The sequence below is a fragment of the Aquarana catesbeiana genome, linkage group LG03 (genome assembly GCF_042186555.1).
Source record: "Aquarana catesbeiana isolate 2022-GZ linkage group LG03, ASM4218655v1, whole genome shotgun sequence".
NCBI lineage: Eukaryota > Metazoa > Chordata > Amphibia > Anura > Ranidae > Aquarana > Aquarana catesbeiana.
The window spans coordinates 201450465-201470326 of NC_133326.1; the positions used below are offsets into that span (position 1 = coordinate 201450465).

At 41.3% G+C, this 19862-nt stretch overlaps 1 protein-coding gene across 4 annotated transcripts in view; it reads left to right on the forward strand.

The window, feature by feature from the left end:
* TBC1D22A (TBC1 domain family member 22A) overlaps window positions 1-19862 on the forward strand; it is a 919143-nt gene that overhangs the window by 511482 nt on the left and 387799 nt on the right. Inside the window, exon 11 of one of the 4 annotated variants that reach the window (XM_073619717.1) lies at window positions 11301-13062. The exons of the other annotated variants lie outside the window; for them this stretch is intronic. Coding sequence (XP_073475818.1) covers window positions 11301-11314 — 14 coding nt within the window. The 3' untranslated portion in view covers window positions 11315-13062. Of the gene's footprint in view, window positions 1-11300; window positions 13063-19862 lie in introns of those variants that run through there. 4 annotated transcript variants of the gene reach the window in all.

A 19862-nucleotide genomic window follows, 5' to 3' on the forward strand; every position in this document is an offset into this window, starting at 1 on the left:
AAATTTGAATATTGCATAAGGCCAATTAAAAAAAAAAGTATTTTTAATACAGAAATGTTGGCTTACTGAAACATATGTACAGTATAGTATGCACTCAATACTTGGTTGGGGCTCCTTTTGCATGAATTACTGCATCAATGCGGCGTGGCATTGAGGCGATCAGCCTGTGACACTGCAGAGGTGTTATGGAAGCCCAGGTTGCTTTGATAGCAGCCTTTAACTCGTCTGCATTATTGGGTCTGGTGTCTCCTCTTCCTCTTGACAATACCCCACAGATTCTCTATGGGGTTTAGGTCAGACAAGTTTGCTGGCCAATCAAGCACAGTGACACCATAATCAATAAAGCAGGTATCGCAGTCTGGGCAGGTGCCAAGTCTTGCTGAAAATGAAATCAAGATCTCCATAATACTGGTCAGCAGAAGGAAGCATCAAGTACTGTAGAATTCCCTGGTAGATGGCTGCACTGACTTTGGGCATTATAAAACACAGTGGACCAACACTAGCAGATAATGTGGCTTCCCAAATGATCATGGACTGTGAAAAATTTTGCATTTCATTTGGAAATTAAGGTCCCAGAGTCTGGAGGAAGAGTGGAGAGGCACAGAAACTAAGTTGCATGAGGTTCAGTGTGAAATTTCCACAGTCGGTGATGATTTGGGGAGCCATGTCATCTGCTGAATTGTTTCTCAGTCTGAAATGAGTATTGTTGCAGTGCTCAGTGATAATATGCTGTAGGTAGCGCCCAGCCATGTCTCAAGCTACAGACAAGTGGGTAGTTGATTACCTTGATTCAGGGAGTTTCTAGGATCTTAAAAGACCCATGGCATCCCAGAACACCCTGGAGTGGTCAAATGGCAGTGGTGAACTTTGGATTGGGCTAGCCTATAACAATTGTATTGAATGACATAGTATTCCCCATCACCAGCATTATGTTGGAAGATAAGTATGGCTAAAGCTGTTTTTGTCCATGCTTTTGTTCTGGAACACAGGAGTGTGAACTTGTGCTCTCCTGCAACCCAGAATCAGTGGGCTAAAGCCTGCTTTCAGCTGACATCACTGAGCCAGTCCAGGCTTTGGAAGCATCCTGACAATAATGTCAGGATCCACCCAGATGCCTGACTGACAACTGGCTCAGCCTCTCAGCATGCCACTGAGGACCTGAGCCAGCTGATTCTGCCTCCTCCCCAGCTTGGTGCTCCATTGAAGTAGCTGAAGGGGGCAGAGCAGAGAGCTTGGTGACTTACCGTCACTGCTCTCTGCACAGAGCACACCGAAAACTTGAGCGATCTGCAGTGATGTGAATGCTCAGTGCTCTGGCTTAGAGCCAGCAGGGGACAGCTGCAGCATTGGACTGATGCTGCAGCTGAGAGGTGAGCATGTATGTTCCTACTTTTAATATGCTCACACTACACCTTTAGCTCCCAGCAGTATTATATTTCCCCTGTCTTGAAACATCCTTCACTACTTTTCAATATCGTACTTGGAAGTGAACATATAAGTTTGACTGTTATGCTAACTAGGAGTGGAATACATAGGACAAGCAGTGCTACTGCACAAACTTCTGTATTACTAAATGTGTTCAGGATGTGCAGACCGCATTATAATACATAACATTTTATATAAACTAGATGCACTGGGTATAGCATTCCAGATTGTCAAATAAGATAATTCAACATTTACAGTATGTCTGGTCTTGATGATCACACTTGAAAATAAGATATTTATGACCTTATCTTTACTTGGAGGGTTTGTCCTTCCTCAGATTAATTCAGTTGTGTGCAGGTGTAACCTTACATCCCTCTTTTAGGTCTATAGACATGGCTTGGCTGTAACCCCAAAATGTGAACATTTTAAGTACTTGATATGAACTCACCATTGACTGGCTGCAAAAGGGGAAATATAAAATCTTTGTATATATACAATAATATGTATTTTCCTGAATGAAAAGTGCATTTAAATGTCTGAAGCAGGAAGCAATAGTAAAGTAGTTTGGTACAATAGTGCTACATGCGTTATTAACTGAAGTGGTGACAGCTTGGTAAAGGGTTACTTTGTTAGTAATGAATCTACAACAGTCCAATGGGACATGAATAGCACATTTGTTAGTATTTTGTTTTGTTAGTGAGGTTAATGTAAAAGTTTAATTCAAAACCAGCATCATTTCAGTAAAGCTTTTCCTGTATGTGTTAGTAAAATGGGTGAAGGACAGATCAGAATCAGAGGTTACTGTAAATGTTGAATTTGTCTGTTCATTGATCTTCTGAAATTTTATGAGTCTATGTTTTTGGTAATCCTTCTTGCAACTCACATATTGTAATAGAATTATGATTAATGACTCCACTTGTCTGTGCTGTAAAAATGTGTACAAAGTACAACCAGTACTATATATCTGTTTTCCTATTGTAAAGCATACTCCGAACAATAGGACAGTATTGCATACTTGTATTCTGGCAAAACAAGTCAGATAAACTGTTGCCAATCAGATATTCGATTAAGTGGCCAACAAGCAATTCACTCAAATATTTCAAGTGCTTGCTAGCAGCAGCAAACCGTGCTTTCAGTCTAAAAATGCCCTGCATCATCTTTATTATACCAATACTGAAGTGTCTTTGAAAACGCCCTGTTTTATGTAATCCCTTGAAGTCAGCATTGGGAAAATACACCAAGGACAAATAAGATGGTTAGTTTATATGCTTTATGGGTTATTTATTTCTGTTAATGTCCTGATAACTATTATGGCAGTGCCATATCCACATTATTTGTCCTTGTATTCCTAGCATGTGTGGCTTAGAAAGGTTAAGTAATGTTTTAACCTTCCGCTTTCTGTCCGCTACCCTTCTAAATATGTGCACAGGTTCAGTATAGAGAGCTGGCTCTTGTGGAAATTGGAATAAATTGAGGTCTCATGTATCCAAGTTCTGCAGATGTTAGACATTTGGCAGTTCTGTTGTTTGGCTCCATCTGTACATTTGTCAGCTGATTGAAGCATATCTGGTAATTATGTTAACATTCCAGCTTTGTGACATAAATGGTTTTTGAGCAGGATTTTACTGAGATTTACAAAATCAAATGTAAGTCATACCTGTAATGCTCTTTAGCTTTTTGAAGTCATATCTGCAATACTTTACTGAGAGAGTGCGTGATTTAAACAGGTAGGATTATGTAGGAGAAATGGTAAAAAAATAACACAGGTCAACACACAATTTGGTGCCCTGAACATTAGACCTTTTTCTGGGTATATTGTACCCATTGATTCCCAAAAATGGCACAAATTTTCCCTATCCACTCTTGTTTTTGAGATACATCATAAATGTCATATACCATTCTTCACTCTGGTTGCCCATCAAAAACCAGGATATTATTATAGCAACACATGGGTTGGGATGATTCAGGCAGCCCAATCATAAAGTAGCTATAACCTCTACGGTGCTCGATTGGCAAACATGAAATTATATGATTGGCAATATACACACACGTCCTATATGATAACTATAATTCAGTTAATAACTTACACTTTGAAATCCAGTGTTTCCAATGTAAAATTACATTTGGAAGCACATAAACACTTTTACTGTATCTGCTAACTTGTACGGAAAAAAGACACAAACTAGGTAACAGAAGAACAAGTTGATCAGCTAGATCTTTTCAAAAACGAACTAAAAAATTATATAGATTTAACCATATCTAGGAAACTAGAGCTGATACAGTCTAGCCAATGCAATTTTCTGAATCTGCACCCTAAATAACCCCAAGAACAGGTCCAAAACACAAGTTGCTGTTTTTTTGTTTTTTTTTGGTGGGCTGTGTAATTGTTTGCCTATTGCTTAATGATTTTTACAACCACATTTTATAGTCAGTTATACATTTTTTTTCCATTGTTCTCCAAGCCCATCCATATCATAGATAGTTCTTGATTTTCAGTTCCTATTATAAAAGTGCTGGTGAAATTGGTCCTTTCACTTAAAAGAATGTTCCACATTTAAACCTAGTTCCATTATAACAGGTGAACTTTAAGGACCCTCCCAACTATCTCAGTTCCTTGCTACTCTGTTTTTTATTTGTTTTAAAATTTGACCTAATTCCATAGTGTGTTACTTCTGTAATCAACATTGACAAACCTTCCAAAATTTAAGGAGGAAAAAAGGGAGGGAGGTTTTGTAAGAAAAACCATTAGCAGAACCCCCAACTAACTAATGGGTTACATAGATATTTAGATTCTTCCAGTTTAACCAATGGAAGGGGAAAAAATATATATTTACAATCCTATACCCACAGTTGATCCATAGCAAGGCAAAAACCCCAATAAAGCATGATCCAATTTTCTCCAGCAGGCGAAAATGTTTATCCCTGATCCCTCAAGAGGCAATTGGATGTTCCCTGGATCTAATTTACCTATAAATATTAGTATCCAGTTATATTATGTGTATCTAGGAAAGAATCCAGGTCTAGTTATAGTTATTTAACAAAAAAAAAAAAATGCCAAAATAGTCCCCTTCATGCGTAGTCAGTGGTCTTTTATCATCTTCTCTGCAGAAGAGAAGGGCCTGTTTAGATGTATGTATCACTGCCTGGCTTATATGAACTTTCCTACTGGCTGTTTAGTGGTGAAGTTCTGTTCTGATTCAGACTGCAGCAGCATTATGATGTCACACTGATTTACCATAAGATATAGTGTCCGTTATCGGGCAACCACCAACCAGAATGGTCATCTGGAGGTGTGAATGCACAATAAAGTTTTTATTAGGATGAAAACTCCACTGTAAGGGAATCATCAATGTTTTTTTTTTTTTTTTTTTTTACTATGTGGATAAGTGTATTATACTCGTGAAACAGTCAGAAATATGTACTGGAGCACATGTGACTAAGAAACTAAATGGCACTCTCTGACAAGTGAACTAATAACCATACATCTGTGTACTCTCAAAAGAGCATGCTAGGAGAAACAGTGTACATAAAATGGTATACCCCTAAAGGCTAGGTGACATAATAAATGACATCCAATAGATCATAAAAAAGCGCTTCCGCTTGGAAATGTTAAAAAAGAGTATAGATAATAAACTGTGAATAATATAATCCAAACATTTACAATTAATATTTGTCAGAAAGTCCTGAGAAATACATATATCAGATATTAGTAAGGGCCAACTCAAAAAGTTCCAGTATGTCGAATCCCCTTAATCACTAATGACAGGGATAGACTTTGTATCCCCGGATCTTGGGAAACAGGAATGAACCTTGAACCGACTTGACATCTACAGGTGTGTATGAATGGTTGGATAACCCTTACCGGAATTGGTGGACGCCCTAGCCGAAGGCTGGGAGTCAGATAAGGCTTGTATCTGGAACATCCAAGGACTGTTATCCCGCCAAGGAAAGGTGCAGACCCCTGTCTTGGTGCAGTGAGGCGTGATGACAGCTACTCACCGGTCATCCCAAAAAATGGTCTCCCGATCTAAAGCTCTCCTTGGTATGGATGTGGAGGTGATGTTTGTGTATATACACAATGCAGGTACATCTAAGGGACGTATATCCCTCAAAAAAGAAGCACAAAGATCCTCCACATAGTGTAAATCCACTTCCAAAAGGTTTTAATGCGATAAAAATTGTTCCGGAACCCCAACAAACAGGGCCGGAGAGCTTTAGATCGGGAGACCATTTTTTGGGATGACCGGTGAGTAGCTGTCATCACGCCTCACTGCACCAAGACAGGGGTCTGCACCTTTCCTTGGCGGGATAACAGTCCTTGGATGTTCCAGATACAAGCCTTATCTGACTCCCAGCCTTCGGCTAGGGCGTCCACCAATTCCGGTAAGGGTTATCCAACCATTCATACACACCTGTAGATGTCAAGTCGGTTCAAGGTTCATTCCTGTTTCCCAAGATCCGGGGATACAAAGTCTATCCCTGTCATTAGTGATTAAGGGGATTCGACATACTGGAACTTTTTGAGTTGGCCCTTACTAATATCTGATATATGTATTTCTCAGGACTTTCTGACAAATATTAATTGTAAATGTTTGAATTATATTATTCACAGTTTATTATCTATACTCTTTTTTAACATTTCCAAGCGGAAGCGCTTTTTTATGATCTATTGGATGTCCTTTATTATGTCACCTAGCCTTTAGGGGTATACCATTTTATGTACACTGTTTCTCCTAGCATGCTCTTTTGAGAGTACACAGATGTATGGTTATTAGTTCACTTGTCAGAGAGTGCCATTTAGTTTCTTAGTCACATGTGCTCCAGTACATATTTCTGACTGTTTCACGAGTATAATACACTTATCCACATAGTAAAAAAAAAAAACATTGATGATTCCCTTACAGTGGAGTTTTCATCCTAATAAAAACTTTATTGTGCATTCACACCTCCAGATGACCATTCTGGTTGGTGGTTGCCCGATAACGGACACTATTTTTTAGCGCCACATTTTTGTTTGTTTACTGTTTCACCATTTGTCTATTGGTTATGTTGGCTGCTTTTTTCACTTAGTTGGCGCAATATTATCACACATATTTTTTACCATAAGATATATCTACTTGTTGCCTTTCCTGTAATGAGGCCAGTGAGGAACACAGGCAGTGAAGTTAGGTGAGTAATAAAAGGGTAGAGTGGGTAGAGATTTTCAGTCACTGTAATAAACTGCATGTGTTACTTTCCCAAGCTGGTAAGAGTTCTGCCTTTAAATGACATGTGGGGGATATTTTATATCTTTTAGGAATGTTGTTTAACCACTTCAATACCAGGCACTTAGACACCTTCCCGCTCAGGCCAATTTTCAGCTTTTAGCACTGTCGCAATTTGAATGACAATTGCGTGGTTATGCTACACTGTACCCAAACAAATTTTTTATCATTTTGTTCCCACAAATAGAGCTATCTTTTGGTGGTATTTGATCACCTCTGCAGTTTTTATTTTGCGCAACAAATAGAAAAAGTCCGAACATTTTGAAAAAAAGTTTTTCTTTGTTTCTGTTAAAATTTTTTGTTCATAAGTATGTTTTCTTCAATGACGGGTGCTGATATGGCTGCACTGACGGGCACTGATACGGCGGTACTGATGGGCACCGATGAGGTGGCACTGACGGGCACTGATAGGTGGCACTGATGGGCACTGATAGGTGGCACTGGTATGCGGCACTGATGGGCACTCATAGGTGGCATTGATTGGTACTTATGGGTGGCACTAATGGGTACGTATGGGTGGCACTGATAGGTGGCACAGATGGGCACTGATGGACACTGATAGATGGGCACATATGGGCACTGACAGGTGGCACTGATGACACTGATTGGTGGCATTGATTACACTGATTGGCGGCATTGCTGGGCAGAACTGAAATATGGTGCCAATCAGTGCCCATTTGTGGGCACTGATTGGGCACATTGGGCACATGTGGATGGCCATGGGGTACATACCTGGCCATCCACATGTTGCCCCCTTCCCTGGTGGTCCTAGTGGCGTCCCTGGTGGTCCAGTGTGGTCATCTGATGGGGGGCTGCACTGATAAACATTTAGCGCAGACCCCCCCCTGTCAGGAGAGCCGCCGATCGGCTCTCCTCTACTCGCGTCTGTCAGACGCGAGTGAGGAAAACCCGATCAACCGCTCAAGATCGGTGGAGCGGTGTGTCAGGCTGAGACACCGCTCCACCGATCGCCGCGATGCACGCTCCCGCGGCGGCATGTTATCCTGCTGGACGTCATATGACGCCCAGTCAGGATAACGGAACCACCGCCCGGCCGTCAATCTGCTATAGGCCGGACGGGAAGTGGTTAAGAGACTTTTTCAAAAGAGATGATCAGTTTTTAAAGCTGCTAATTAGCTAGCTAGAATTGTCACACTGGGGGCCACAGAAACACACCAATGAGTAAATACATATATTTGGTAATTCAATTGTCCAATTTGTGCATAATGTCTTATATTTGTGCATACTCAAATCTTGACATAACACTTTAAATGGTGTGCAGTGTCATTTCTTCTCTTTGGCAGGTCAACATTTAGTTTTAGGCAGAGCCCTGTATTGATAGTTTGAAAATCTGTTGAGTGATACCTAATCTAAAATCTTAACTTTAAAGATACAGTAGGAGCAACAGAATAGTGCAGATTCCATTATGCTGTTGGTTTAGTTTTTACACTAACATTGGTCATAAAGAAAAAGGATGACAGTTCTGGGTATCACTAAAAGCACTATGACAACCCACCATAACCTGTCAAGGCATGTGTTCAAGGTATGCTGTGGTATCTGGCACCCAGCTGTCAGTAGCAGATCCTTAAGTCCTGTAAGTTGCGAGGTAGGACTTCCATGGATTTGACTTGTTTTTTCAGCACATCCCACAGATGCTCAATCTGGAGAATTTGAAGACCAAGTCAACACCTTGCATGTGTTGTGTTCCTCAACTTATTCTTGAATTCCATCCAGACCACCTTCTTTCATTGCTCTGTGGCCCAGTTCTGATGCTCACGTGTCCATTGTAGGCACATTTGGCTATGGATACGGGTCAGCATGGGCACCCTGACCCGTCTGCGGTTATGCAGCCTCATACTGTGATGCTCTGTGTGTTCTGACATCTTTTTATTGGAACCGGCGTTAATTTTTCATCAATTTGACCTACAGTAGCTCTTCTATTGGATCGGAATACACAGGCCAGCTGGTTCACCAATTCACTTGAACCATTTTTGGTAGGTCTTGACCATTGCAGACTGGGAGCATCCCACAAGAGCTACAGTTTTAGAGTTGTTCTGACCCAGTCCTCTTTCCATTACAATTTGACCCTTGTCAAAATCATGCAAATCCTTACATTTGTCCATCTTTCTGCTTTCAACATAACAAATTCAGGGACAACATGTCCACTTGCTGTCTAATATATCTCACCAATTTTCAGATGCCGTTATAAAGAGATAAAATACACACAAAAGAAAAAACTAGCAGGTGCGCTGATCGACAGTTTGGTATAGCCCTCAAGTCAAAGGGTGCTGCTGCTCTCTATGGATCCTCTGGGTGGCAGGAACACATCCAGACAAAACACAAGAGAATAGAGCACAAAGCCGCCCTAGTGTAACTCGGCTTTAATATGGTAACATCAAAAACACTACAATGGTCAAACTCACATTGTGTGAAGATACATACGGCATAAGGATTCCACTGTGGCCACACTACTATAACCACCTCAAGATCTCAGCAGGGGAAGGGGAAGCTGTGGACATCCAACCTAGCTGCCCGGATCCTGGCAGCACATCCAAGGCTATCCACCACCACGCTCAACGTGCAGATCCTAATGAGCTTGCGTCTGGTCCAGCCGGCGCTGCTCTTCGAGGACACAGAAACCCACATGAGCAGGATACAGGAGGAAAGAGAGTGAGGGTGTTGTAAAGAGATAAAAAGTTTTATTCACTTTACTTGTCAGTGGTCATAATGCTATGAACGATCGGTGTATAATCTGATGCAAATTATCATTTGGCAATAACCAACAGAGAAGTCATTTTTGCCTAAGCAATGCTTGATGATGAAAATATATATTTCCCCCTGCAGAGATAGTGACAGACTACTAAATTGTGCCTTGAAATTTTGTAACCTTGTTTAAAAATATGACAACAATATAGTCTGACCCCACAGGCTCAAATGATCCCCAGGTATGATGGACAAAAACATATTTTTTTTTAGAAACCTGCAGAACTATATATTGTAACATTATACAGCTAGTTTAGCCTCTGGGTTCTTTCATTCTATTTATTTGCTAACTGGGAAATACTTTGTTGGATCTAATTTCACTTCCATTTCATTGCAATGAAATCATCTAATAATGTTTTATTAAGAAATAAAATAGCCTCACTGAACAACTAAAGTGCCTAGCTGAATGAAGATTTAAATTTGTGTTTTCTTTGTTCAGTCACTGTTGCTTGCAGAGACCTTTACTGCTGTCAGTTTCCTAGTTGTCACAGGCATTTTCGGTAAGATATCCCCAGAAGTTGTATTGGATCTGTCACCTTTTTACATGCTTTAAATGACAAGCAAAAGGCATCTTCACTGCTTACTTTGTTTAGAATTCTGTTTCAAAATGCTATCGATGTTTATGTTCCTTGCTGAGAAACTGTCTACTGTTGTGTTATGCCTTCTGTGTAGTTAGGAATTAGCACTTGAACATTTTTTGTAGTTTGGATGCAATGCAGACATAGCCTGTCTTTTGCTCTTACAACTGCTGAAAAAACAAAATATTTTTTTTTTTGTGAAGGATTTCATGTGAACAAATAAAAAATTGAATTTTGAGGTGCCTACCACACAATATGATTAAAATTACAAATGTTTTATTCAATGTTTACAAGTTAAAAACTAGATAAAATCATAGCAGCACAAACTGTTTATTTGCCCAAGGCACAACTTTCATTAACCACTTCCGGATCGCCTTCCGCACTTGTACTGGGGCAAGGCGGCCGGCTGTGCGAAATGACATACCTGTACATCACTTTGTGCAATAGCCTCTGGGGATGCACATTGATTGGACAGAGGGGGCCGCCTGCGATCGTTCCCCAGAGAGGCAGAATGGGGATCTGCTTATGTAAACAAGGCAGATCGCCGTTCTGACAGGGGAGGACATAGAGATCTTGTGAATAAATAAATGAATGATTTGTAAAGCGCTGCAAATGCGAACTGAATTGCCTCAATGCGTTCTGTGTTGTCAGCTTCTTAGAAGAGGTAGGTCTTGAGTTTTTTCCTGAAGACCTGATGGTTTTCTTCCATGCGGATGTAAGTCTGAAGATCTTTCCATAGCCGAGGTCCTTGTGTTACTGCTAAGCAAAAACACAGATTTCTGTGTTCTCCCATTCGGAGAAACCCCAACAGTTAGTAAGCACCCCCTTGGGACACACTTAATCCTGTGATCGCCCCTGTTGTTGACCCCTTCCCTGTTAGTGCCATTAGTACAGTAAAGGTGCATATTTTTAGCACTGATCACTGTATTAGTGTCACTAGTCACCAAAAAAGTGTCAGGTGTCCGATTTCTCCGCCGCAATGTCGCAGTCCCGCTAAAAATCTCTGTTTGCCGCCATTACTAGTAAAAAAAAAATTAAAGTCCCATAAAAATATCCCATTGTTTGTAGACGCTATAACTTTTGCGCAAAACAAACAATATACACTTATTGAGATTTTTTTTTACCAAAAGAATACATATTGGCCTAAATTGATAAAGAAATTCGATTTTTTTTTTTTTTCATTTTTTTTATTGAATATGTTTTATAGCAGAAAGTAAAAAATATCGTTTTTATTTTCAAAATTGTCGCTTTTTTTTTTTTTTGTTTAAAGGAAACACAAAATAAAACCCACAGAGGTGATCAAATACCACCAGAAGAAAGTTCTATTTGTGGGGAAAAAGAGGACATCAATTTTATTTGGTTACAGTGTGGCACGACTGTGCAATTGTTAAAATAACGCAGTGCCGTATCTCAAAAAATGGCCTTGTCATGAAGGAGGTAAAACCTTCCGGGGCTGAAGTGGTTCATATACCCCCATCCACCACCTACTAATTATGTAGAATGCTCAGATGTGTAATCAAATCAAATGTAAAAATCAATGCTTATACTGTATGCATGCCTCAGATATATGTGTGTGTGTGTGTATCTAAATACAAGAGGGTAGTGGAAGTATCTGCAAAAATACATACGGTTGTAGGTAAAATATATGTGTACAGATTCAATACACAAATATAAATGTAGCTTATATACAGTAGATGATCTGTAGATAATGATAATATATGCATAATGCATATACACTTTATAGTTACCCCAATCCGCAAGCTGACAAAAATCACAAAAGCAAGTACAGCAGCACACCAGGAGAGATTAAACAAGGGCTCCAAAACAAACATATTATTTCTAAAAGAGATATAGCCTACAGTCCAAATCAGAAGCAAGCATCCTAGGGTGGCAAAGCTTCTCCTACATGACCTCTAATCACTCAGTTCTTGGTCTCAATAGAGCGGAGAGTGGTGACTGTCCGTTACCGATCTCTGCTCTGTCCCTTCAGTGCTCATTAGAGCAGGGGTCTCAAACAGGCAGCCCTCCAGCTGTTCCAGAACTACAAGGCATTGCAAGGCTGACAGTTACAAGCATGACTACCAGAGGCATGATGAGACTTGTAGTTCCGTAACAGCTGGAGGGCCACCAGTTTGAGCCCCCTGCATTAGAGCTTTGGGCAGGAGAGGGGGGCAGACATAGCTGGCTTTGGCTCTTGTCCACATCCGAGAGCAGGAGCCAGCTGTCAATCAGACAGCTGGGTGGATCCCGACAATTTAGTCCAGGTTCCTTTCAGAGCCTGGAGTGGCTCTGTGATGTCAATTGACAGTGGGCAATAGGAGAGCAAAAGTAAGTGCACTCCTGTGACCACAGTAGAAGTATGGCCAAAAAATATTTGGCTATACTTCTCGTTTAGGTAGGACAAAGATGACATGGCTAGCATTCCTTAAAATCCCCTCTACTGTTAACTATGGCTTCAGGAAAATGTATTTTGCTTACATTGTATGGGTTTACGTATTTGTCTCAGTTATGCAATTCTACTTTTTGGCTCAGGTTATTGGTTCAGCGTAGTTAGATTCCTGAAAGACTTTGACACACAGTATAAAACCCCATATTTTGAGAAAAAATTATAGTGTGTAGTAGACTTTTAAGTAAAAGTATCTATTGTAGTTTATTTCTGCTATTTTTTTGTATGAGGACATTTTAATAATGTCGATTCACTGTAGTGCTCCTATTGAAGTGAATAACTGATGTAATATATCGTAATTTCCAGCTTAGCAATGCATCTGTTCAACTTTGCATTATGTTTAAAACTTTACCGGCCAGATTTCCAGTGAGTGTTTTAATAAGTTCTATTAAAAGCTGCCGCAAATCATGTAAGTGTAATTATGTATTTAAGATATACACAGTTCATTGATGCAGAGAACTCTCTTAAGATGCTGTAATCAAAAGTTAAATCCCCTCAATAGAAGTAGAAAAGCTCGTAGTGCATGGGTGCTTTGATTGTCATTTACTGATATAGTGATTTTCAGTGTAAGGCCTATTTATCTAAATTTCACTTGGGAGAATAAAATTGTTATCAGTTGCATTTCATTTATTTCAAATTTGTGATTAAAAGATTACATAATAATTGCATAAATTCCAAATTGCCTATTTATTTTTAACACCTGCTTATTTTACAAAAAAAATAACATGTTTGCTAAATAATGAGTACAGTGTTCTGAATGGTGCTTTCCCTACATTTCCAAAGTAGCAGCTATTATTTCCCATCTATTTGGTGTTTGTGTTCTTCTCACTTTATTTGACATATCCATGCAAATATAATTCTACAAACCTTGCATTAGTTTGAATTCTAATAATAAGGAAATTTAACATAAAAAATGTGATATCTGCTTAAAAAAAAAAAAAAAAAATCACTGCAACTGTTGGGATTAATTTTTAAAAATTTTGTGCACACTCTCTGCTTGTTGAACTGCTTCCCACCCAGGCAATTGTAAAATGACATTCTGGGGGGAGGGGAACCCTATTGTTCATATGATGTCCTCCCGAGAACGCTTCTCCATGGGATGAAGAGGATGATTGATCAGTGTACCAGCCCGCTGTCAGTACCATGTGATCACTGTGACCAATCACAGCAGATCACATGACAGTTGTAAACAAGGCTTCCTTCCATGCCATTCATTGTATACAATTGTGTTGCTAGCTGTGATTGGTCACAGTGATCACATGGTAAAGACAGGCCAATTACAGTCCATTTGTACTATGCAATTAGCTGTGGCCAATCTCAGCTAATCACATAAATACACAGTCTACACACTGTCATTCAGTAAAAAATATTTGCTTATAGCAGTGAACAGTATGTTCATAGTATGTAAAAAAAAAAAAAAAAAAAAGTCCTGTTCAACTCCCCAGAATGGTACTGTGTTACTATGGTAACATGGCATTGCTCTTATCACAGTATTTAAGAATAAAAAATTGAAAAAAATATATAATTTTTTTACATACTATCACCAGTCAGTGTCCCTGGTCACCGCCACACCTGTTATATGACGCTTTACTGCGTTGCTGACAGTATATAAAAAAAATGTGAAATAAAAGTTTTTTTCTTAATTTTCCAAAAAACTCAAATTTAAAAAAACGTGCCTTTCCTCTTACTAAATACCTCAGACTGTCGACTTTCCAAAAATATCATTTGGGGGATATTTGATCTGTCCTGGCATTTTCGGCTCTCAAGAAATGAGATGGGCCGTCAGTACATAAGGATTGATCTATTTTCAGATACATATACCATAGTTTGTGGACTCTCTAACTTTCCTACAGACTAATCCTGATTTGGGTTATTTTCACCAAAGAAATGTAGCAGAATACTTTTTGGCCTAAGTTTGTGAAGAAATATTTATTTACATAATTTTATAATATAGACAAAGAAAAACACCTTTTTTTGTTTATGTAGCAAACATGAAAAACCCAGTGGTGATTAAATACCACCAAAAGTAAGCTCTATTTGTGTAAAAAGAAAAAAAATCCATATGGGTACAGTGTTGTATGACCGCGCAATTGTCATTCAAAGTGTGACAGCTCTGAAAGCTGAAAATTGGTCTGGGCAGGAAGAGATTAAAGTGCCCAGTATTGAAGTGGTAATTTACTATTTGTAGTGTTTGCAGGTTTTTGTAATTGCTTATGTGATGGTCATTTCAACTCCAGCCCAGCATTGTTCAGAACAGCTAAAGCCCCCAATGTGTGTCTGCACCCAACTCAACAAAGCAACAATGGCTATCGTACAGCATACAAGTATCGACACACACTGTATTATTTTCTTGGCGCCAGCACCTCCTGGCCCTTTAGGAGGTTTAGGATGCTGGGAGGCAGGGCAGGGTTAATGATCATGTGACTGCAGAGTTTATAATGCTCTGAAACATCCCTCCTCATGGGGTACATTTTGGAGATTCATCTGGGGGATTTCTAAGCCCCCAGACCCCTGACGCGGCTATACCGGGGTTCAGAACAGGAGATCACCGCAATCCAGGTCAGTGGGACTGGGGGGTGGGGATGAGGAGGGGGTCCTGTGTAAGTTCATCTTACAGATTTTTCTGTAAAGGTGAACTTACCCTTTAAATAAGGTGCAGCAGCAGAAAAACAGTCAGTGTAAAAACACAATCTTTTTTTCCCTTATCGTCTTTCAGGACAGCACATGAGAGAGTGGCTCCACCCACTAGGAAACAGGAAACACAAACTCCACCACATTTTAAAAGGAGGCTTCTCTCCACAGCTCATCAGTTTTTGTGTTTCCTCCGGCAAGGGAACACTTAGTAGGGGCCAGGGTCTCTTATGGTGCTGTACCTGAGAGGCCAGGCTGCCTACCCCACCATACCTATTTTTTCCTCCAGAGAGTCCGATCCTCCCACACCGCGCCACAGGGTTTGCTGGTAAGTGGGCTCCTTTTTCCTTTGCTCAAGATGAGCTGGACCGTTCCTGGAGCCGCTCCATAGGCGGCGGCAGCCATTCGCGGGCCTTTTTTTTTTTTTTAAACCGCGTGATGGCGTTTCTGGCCGCCGCCATCTTGGTAGAGTACAGACTCCACCGGTCGGAAGTGAGGTATCCGGCGAGGGGAAGGCACTAGGAACGGGCGCATCATTTCCGATCGGAAATGGCGCAGAGGTAGAAGGGAGGAGCGGTCCTGGTGCCTATATTCCAGTTCCGGTCGGGCGCAACGGCGTTTTTTGACTCTGGAACCGGCGTTCATAAGAGCCACCGATCGGAGCAGCACCACTATGGATTTTGTGGCAGCTGCATGTGGGACAGGCACCAGTAAGGCCCAAGTAAGAAGGTATGGAGAACTATCCTGGTTACTTTGGTGCCCCTCTCACAAATGTTTTTTCCCCCTTGGTGGCTGGGGCCTGTCTGGGCACATGGGGTTAACTGCTATTCCACCTGTGCACCTGTGGTGAGTCCGTTAGGAGGAAGCTTTGGCTTATTGGATGCTGGTGTTTTCTCTTTTGTCATTTTTCTGGCAGGCTAAGAGCTCTGATCCAGCTATTAAAAAGAGATGCCCCTCATGTAAAACAAAGTTACTTGAGGGTTGGAAGAAGACTTTTTGCCAGATTTGTATTGACTCCTTAGTCAAGGAAGAGGCTTCTGCGTGCAGCGACATAATCGCATCTGTTAAGAAAGAGCTAGATGCTACTATACAGGCTTTTCGCTCTTCTCTTGTAACACCAGCATTAAGTCAGGCAACTACCTCAGACCCCTCTCAGGACTCACACTTAACCCCAACGGTAGAGGCTGAGGCTGGCCCGACTACCCAAAGGGGGCATTCCCCCTCACACTCTGGAGAAGAGGAGGAGGAAGAGGATGAGGCAGATGCACCTTCAAGATACAAACTGTCCTTGGAACAAGTAGACAGTCTGTTGAAAGCAATATATGCAACATTGGGAATGGAGGAAGAAAAAAGAGCGTTATCGCTGCACGATAGAATGTATGAAGGACTTAGTGAAGCAACAGGTCGCACTTTCCCTGTACATTCGGTAATCTCGGAGACCATTAAAAAAGAATGGGCTGACCCAGAGAGAAAACCTTTTTTCCCAAAAGCTCACGAGACATTTCCCATTTAAGGATAATCCTGAGTCACTTTGGAATAAAGTCCCGAAGTTAGATGCAGCTTTTTCCAAAATATCCAGATCAACAGATCTGGCATTTGAGGACATGGGTACTTTGAAGGATCCTATGGATAAGAAGGCGGATCAACAACTTAAAAAAGCCTGGCAGTCCATTATAGGGAATCTTAAGCCTGCTATGGCTACAACCTGTGTCTCCAGAAATATGGAGTTCTGGTTGAATCAGCTAAAAGCATATATTATAGCCGATTCACCCAAACAGGAGATTCTAGATTCCTTCCCAACCCTTACAGCAGCTGTAGCTTATATTTCTGACGCCTCTGCAGATTCAATAAGAATGTCAGCTAGATCAGGGGCCCTGACCATTGCAGCTAGGAGAGCTTGATGGCTGAAGACATGGCCTGGGGACGCAGCTTCCAAAAATAAATTATGTGGAGTTCCATTTTTGGGAGATCAGCTATTTGGTCCCGAGCTAGAGTCTATTTTGGATAGAACAGCTGATAAGAAGAAATCCTTTCCTGTTAAAAAGAAAAAGCAGCCGGTTAGGCGTTTTTTTCAATCTCAAAAAAATCAGGAAAAGAGTAACAGGCCCCAAGAAAAAAGAAAGAATTGGGCGGCACAAAGAGGAAGAGCCAAAAGAAAATGTCCTTTTCAATCCTCCTACGCCGGCCAATAAAACACAATGACTTGGTGGTGCCTGTGGGAGGAAGGCTTCAAAAGTTCCTTCCTCTTTGGACAAACAACAAAAAACCCTTTTATTTTGGATTTGATAGCCAGGGATACAAGATAGAGCTGTTGAACCTTCCGCCAGAGAGGTACAGTGTAACAAATCTGCCAAAAGACACAACAAAAGCCCTAGCTATGAAGAGCCTGTTAGGGGATCTGATAAAACAGGGTGTTGTGGTTCGGGTGCCTCCGGAGGAAGATTATCAGGGGTTCTAGTCCCATATCTTTCTGATAAAGAAACCGTCAGGAAGCTTTTGGCTCATCCTCAATTTAAAACCGTTAAACAGGTCAGTCCAATACAGGCGATTCCGTATGGACTCCATCTTTTCGGTAAGAAATCTTAGTCAAGGGATGCTTTATGGCATCAATCGACTTAAGGGATGCGTACCTGCATGTACCTATAGCCGCTCAGTCCCAGAGATACCTGAGGCTGGCAGTAAATATGGGGAGGGAGGTTCTGCATCTTCAATTCAGGGCCCTCCCGTTTGGTCTATCTTCCGCCCCTCGAATATTTACCAAAATTATGGCGGAAGCTCTAGCTCCCCTCCGGCTACAAGGAATTGCGGTCGTCCCTTACCTGGACGACCTCCTTTTCTTTGCCCCTTCAAGGGAAAAGTTACAGGAGGATTTGATCAAGGCTCGCAATCATCTGGAGGCCTTAGGTTGTATTGTAAACATCCAAAAATCAAATTTCAATCCAGCACAGAGAGTCCAATTTCTGGGGTATCTGATAGACTCAGTGGATCAAAAGATCTTTCTTCCAGAAGAGAAGAAAGTTAAGGTATTGCATGCAGTATCCAGCCTTCAGACGAACTTGGAGGTATCAGTCAGAAAGATTATGTCAGTGCTGGGAACCTTGACCTCAACTATGCCGGCCATTCAATGGGCCAGACCCCATTTCAGACCCCTTCAGAATTTTCTCTTAAGGATCTGGGATCACAGTCCAGAGACTTTAGACTCAAGGGTAAAGCTTCTCACCAGGGTAAAAAGGACCCTTTGGTGGTGGAGAGATCAGGCAGTGCTGTCAAGGGGTTTACTCTGGTCCTTCCCAACAGAGAGAAGGATAACGACAGACGCCAGCAGTTGGGGATGGGGAGCACACTGGGGTCAAGACATAGCTCAGGGAGTTTGGTCCCCAGTGGAAGCAGGAAGGTCATCAAATTGGAGGGAGTTAAAGGCAGTCGCTCTAGCCTTGGTTGCCTTCTCTCCAAACCTTCAGGGGTCCCATGTGCAGATACTGTCAGACAACGCCACCATGGTGGCATACCTGAACAAACAAGGGGGCACAAGGAGTGGGACTCTTCTATTGCTATCTTCAGAGATCCTAGAATGGGCAGAGAGGCATCTACTTTCCCTGTCAGCAGTACATCTCAAGGGCACGCTAAATGGAGTAGCAGACTTCTTGAGCAGACAAAAGCTTCAGGAGGCAGAGTGGAGTCTGAATCCAGAAATATTCACTCTAATCACCCAGACGTGGGGGTGCCCGCAGGTGGATCTATTCGCATCAAGAGAAAATGCTCAGCTCCCTCAGTTCTTCTCTCTGCACCGAGACAACGGATCAATAGGGATAGATGCCCTGGCGCATCCTTGGAAGTTTCAGCTGGGTTATGCCTTCCCCCTTTTAGCTAATTCCTTTAGTATTAAGGAAGATACAAAAGGAAAAGATGTTGGTAATCTTGATCACCCCGTACTGGCCAAAAAGGGCCTGGTTTTCCTCCATTCTACTAATGTCAGTCAAGCCATTTTGGCGACTTCCCCTCAGACAGGACTTACTACTTCAAGGTCCAGTGTATCATCTGGATATAGCAAGACTAAGTCTCACTGCTTGGTATCTGAGGAGCAACAGTTAAAAGACAAAGGTTTGTCAGAGCCTCTAGTATCCACTTTGCTTGCTAGTAGAAAGAAGGTGACTAGAGATATCTACGCTAAGGTTTGGAAAGACTACAACTCTTGGTGTCGCTTGGCAAACTGAGATTTAGAAGACATTGTGTCAGTTCTGGAATTTCTGCAGAATGGGGTAGACAAAGGGCTGGCAATTAGCACTCTTAAAGTACAAGTGGCTGCCCTAGGAGTATACCTGGATCAACCTTTTTCCTCAGTTCCGTTGGTCACAAGATTCTTTAGGTCACTTACTAGATCCAAACCAGTTCCCACTAAACACTTTCCAAAATGGGACTTGACAGTGGTCTTACAAGTACTCACAAAAGATCCTTTTGAACCGTTACAGTCAATCTCTTTAAAGAATTTAACTCTGAAGACGGTATTCTTAGTTGCAGTTACGACTGCGAGAAGAATTGGAGAACTTCATGCTCTTTCAGTTAAAGAGCCCTTTATGTCAATTTACCCAGACAGGATTGTGCTTAGAACAGATCCAGGGTTCTTACCTAAAGTGGCATCAGTCCATAACAGGTCGCAGGAAATCATCCTGCCAACTTTTTGTTCAGATCCTTCAGGAAGTAAGGAAGAATTATTTCATAAGTTAGATGTAAGAAGAACTTTTTTACATTACTTAG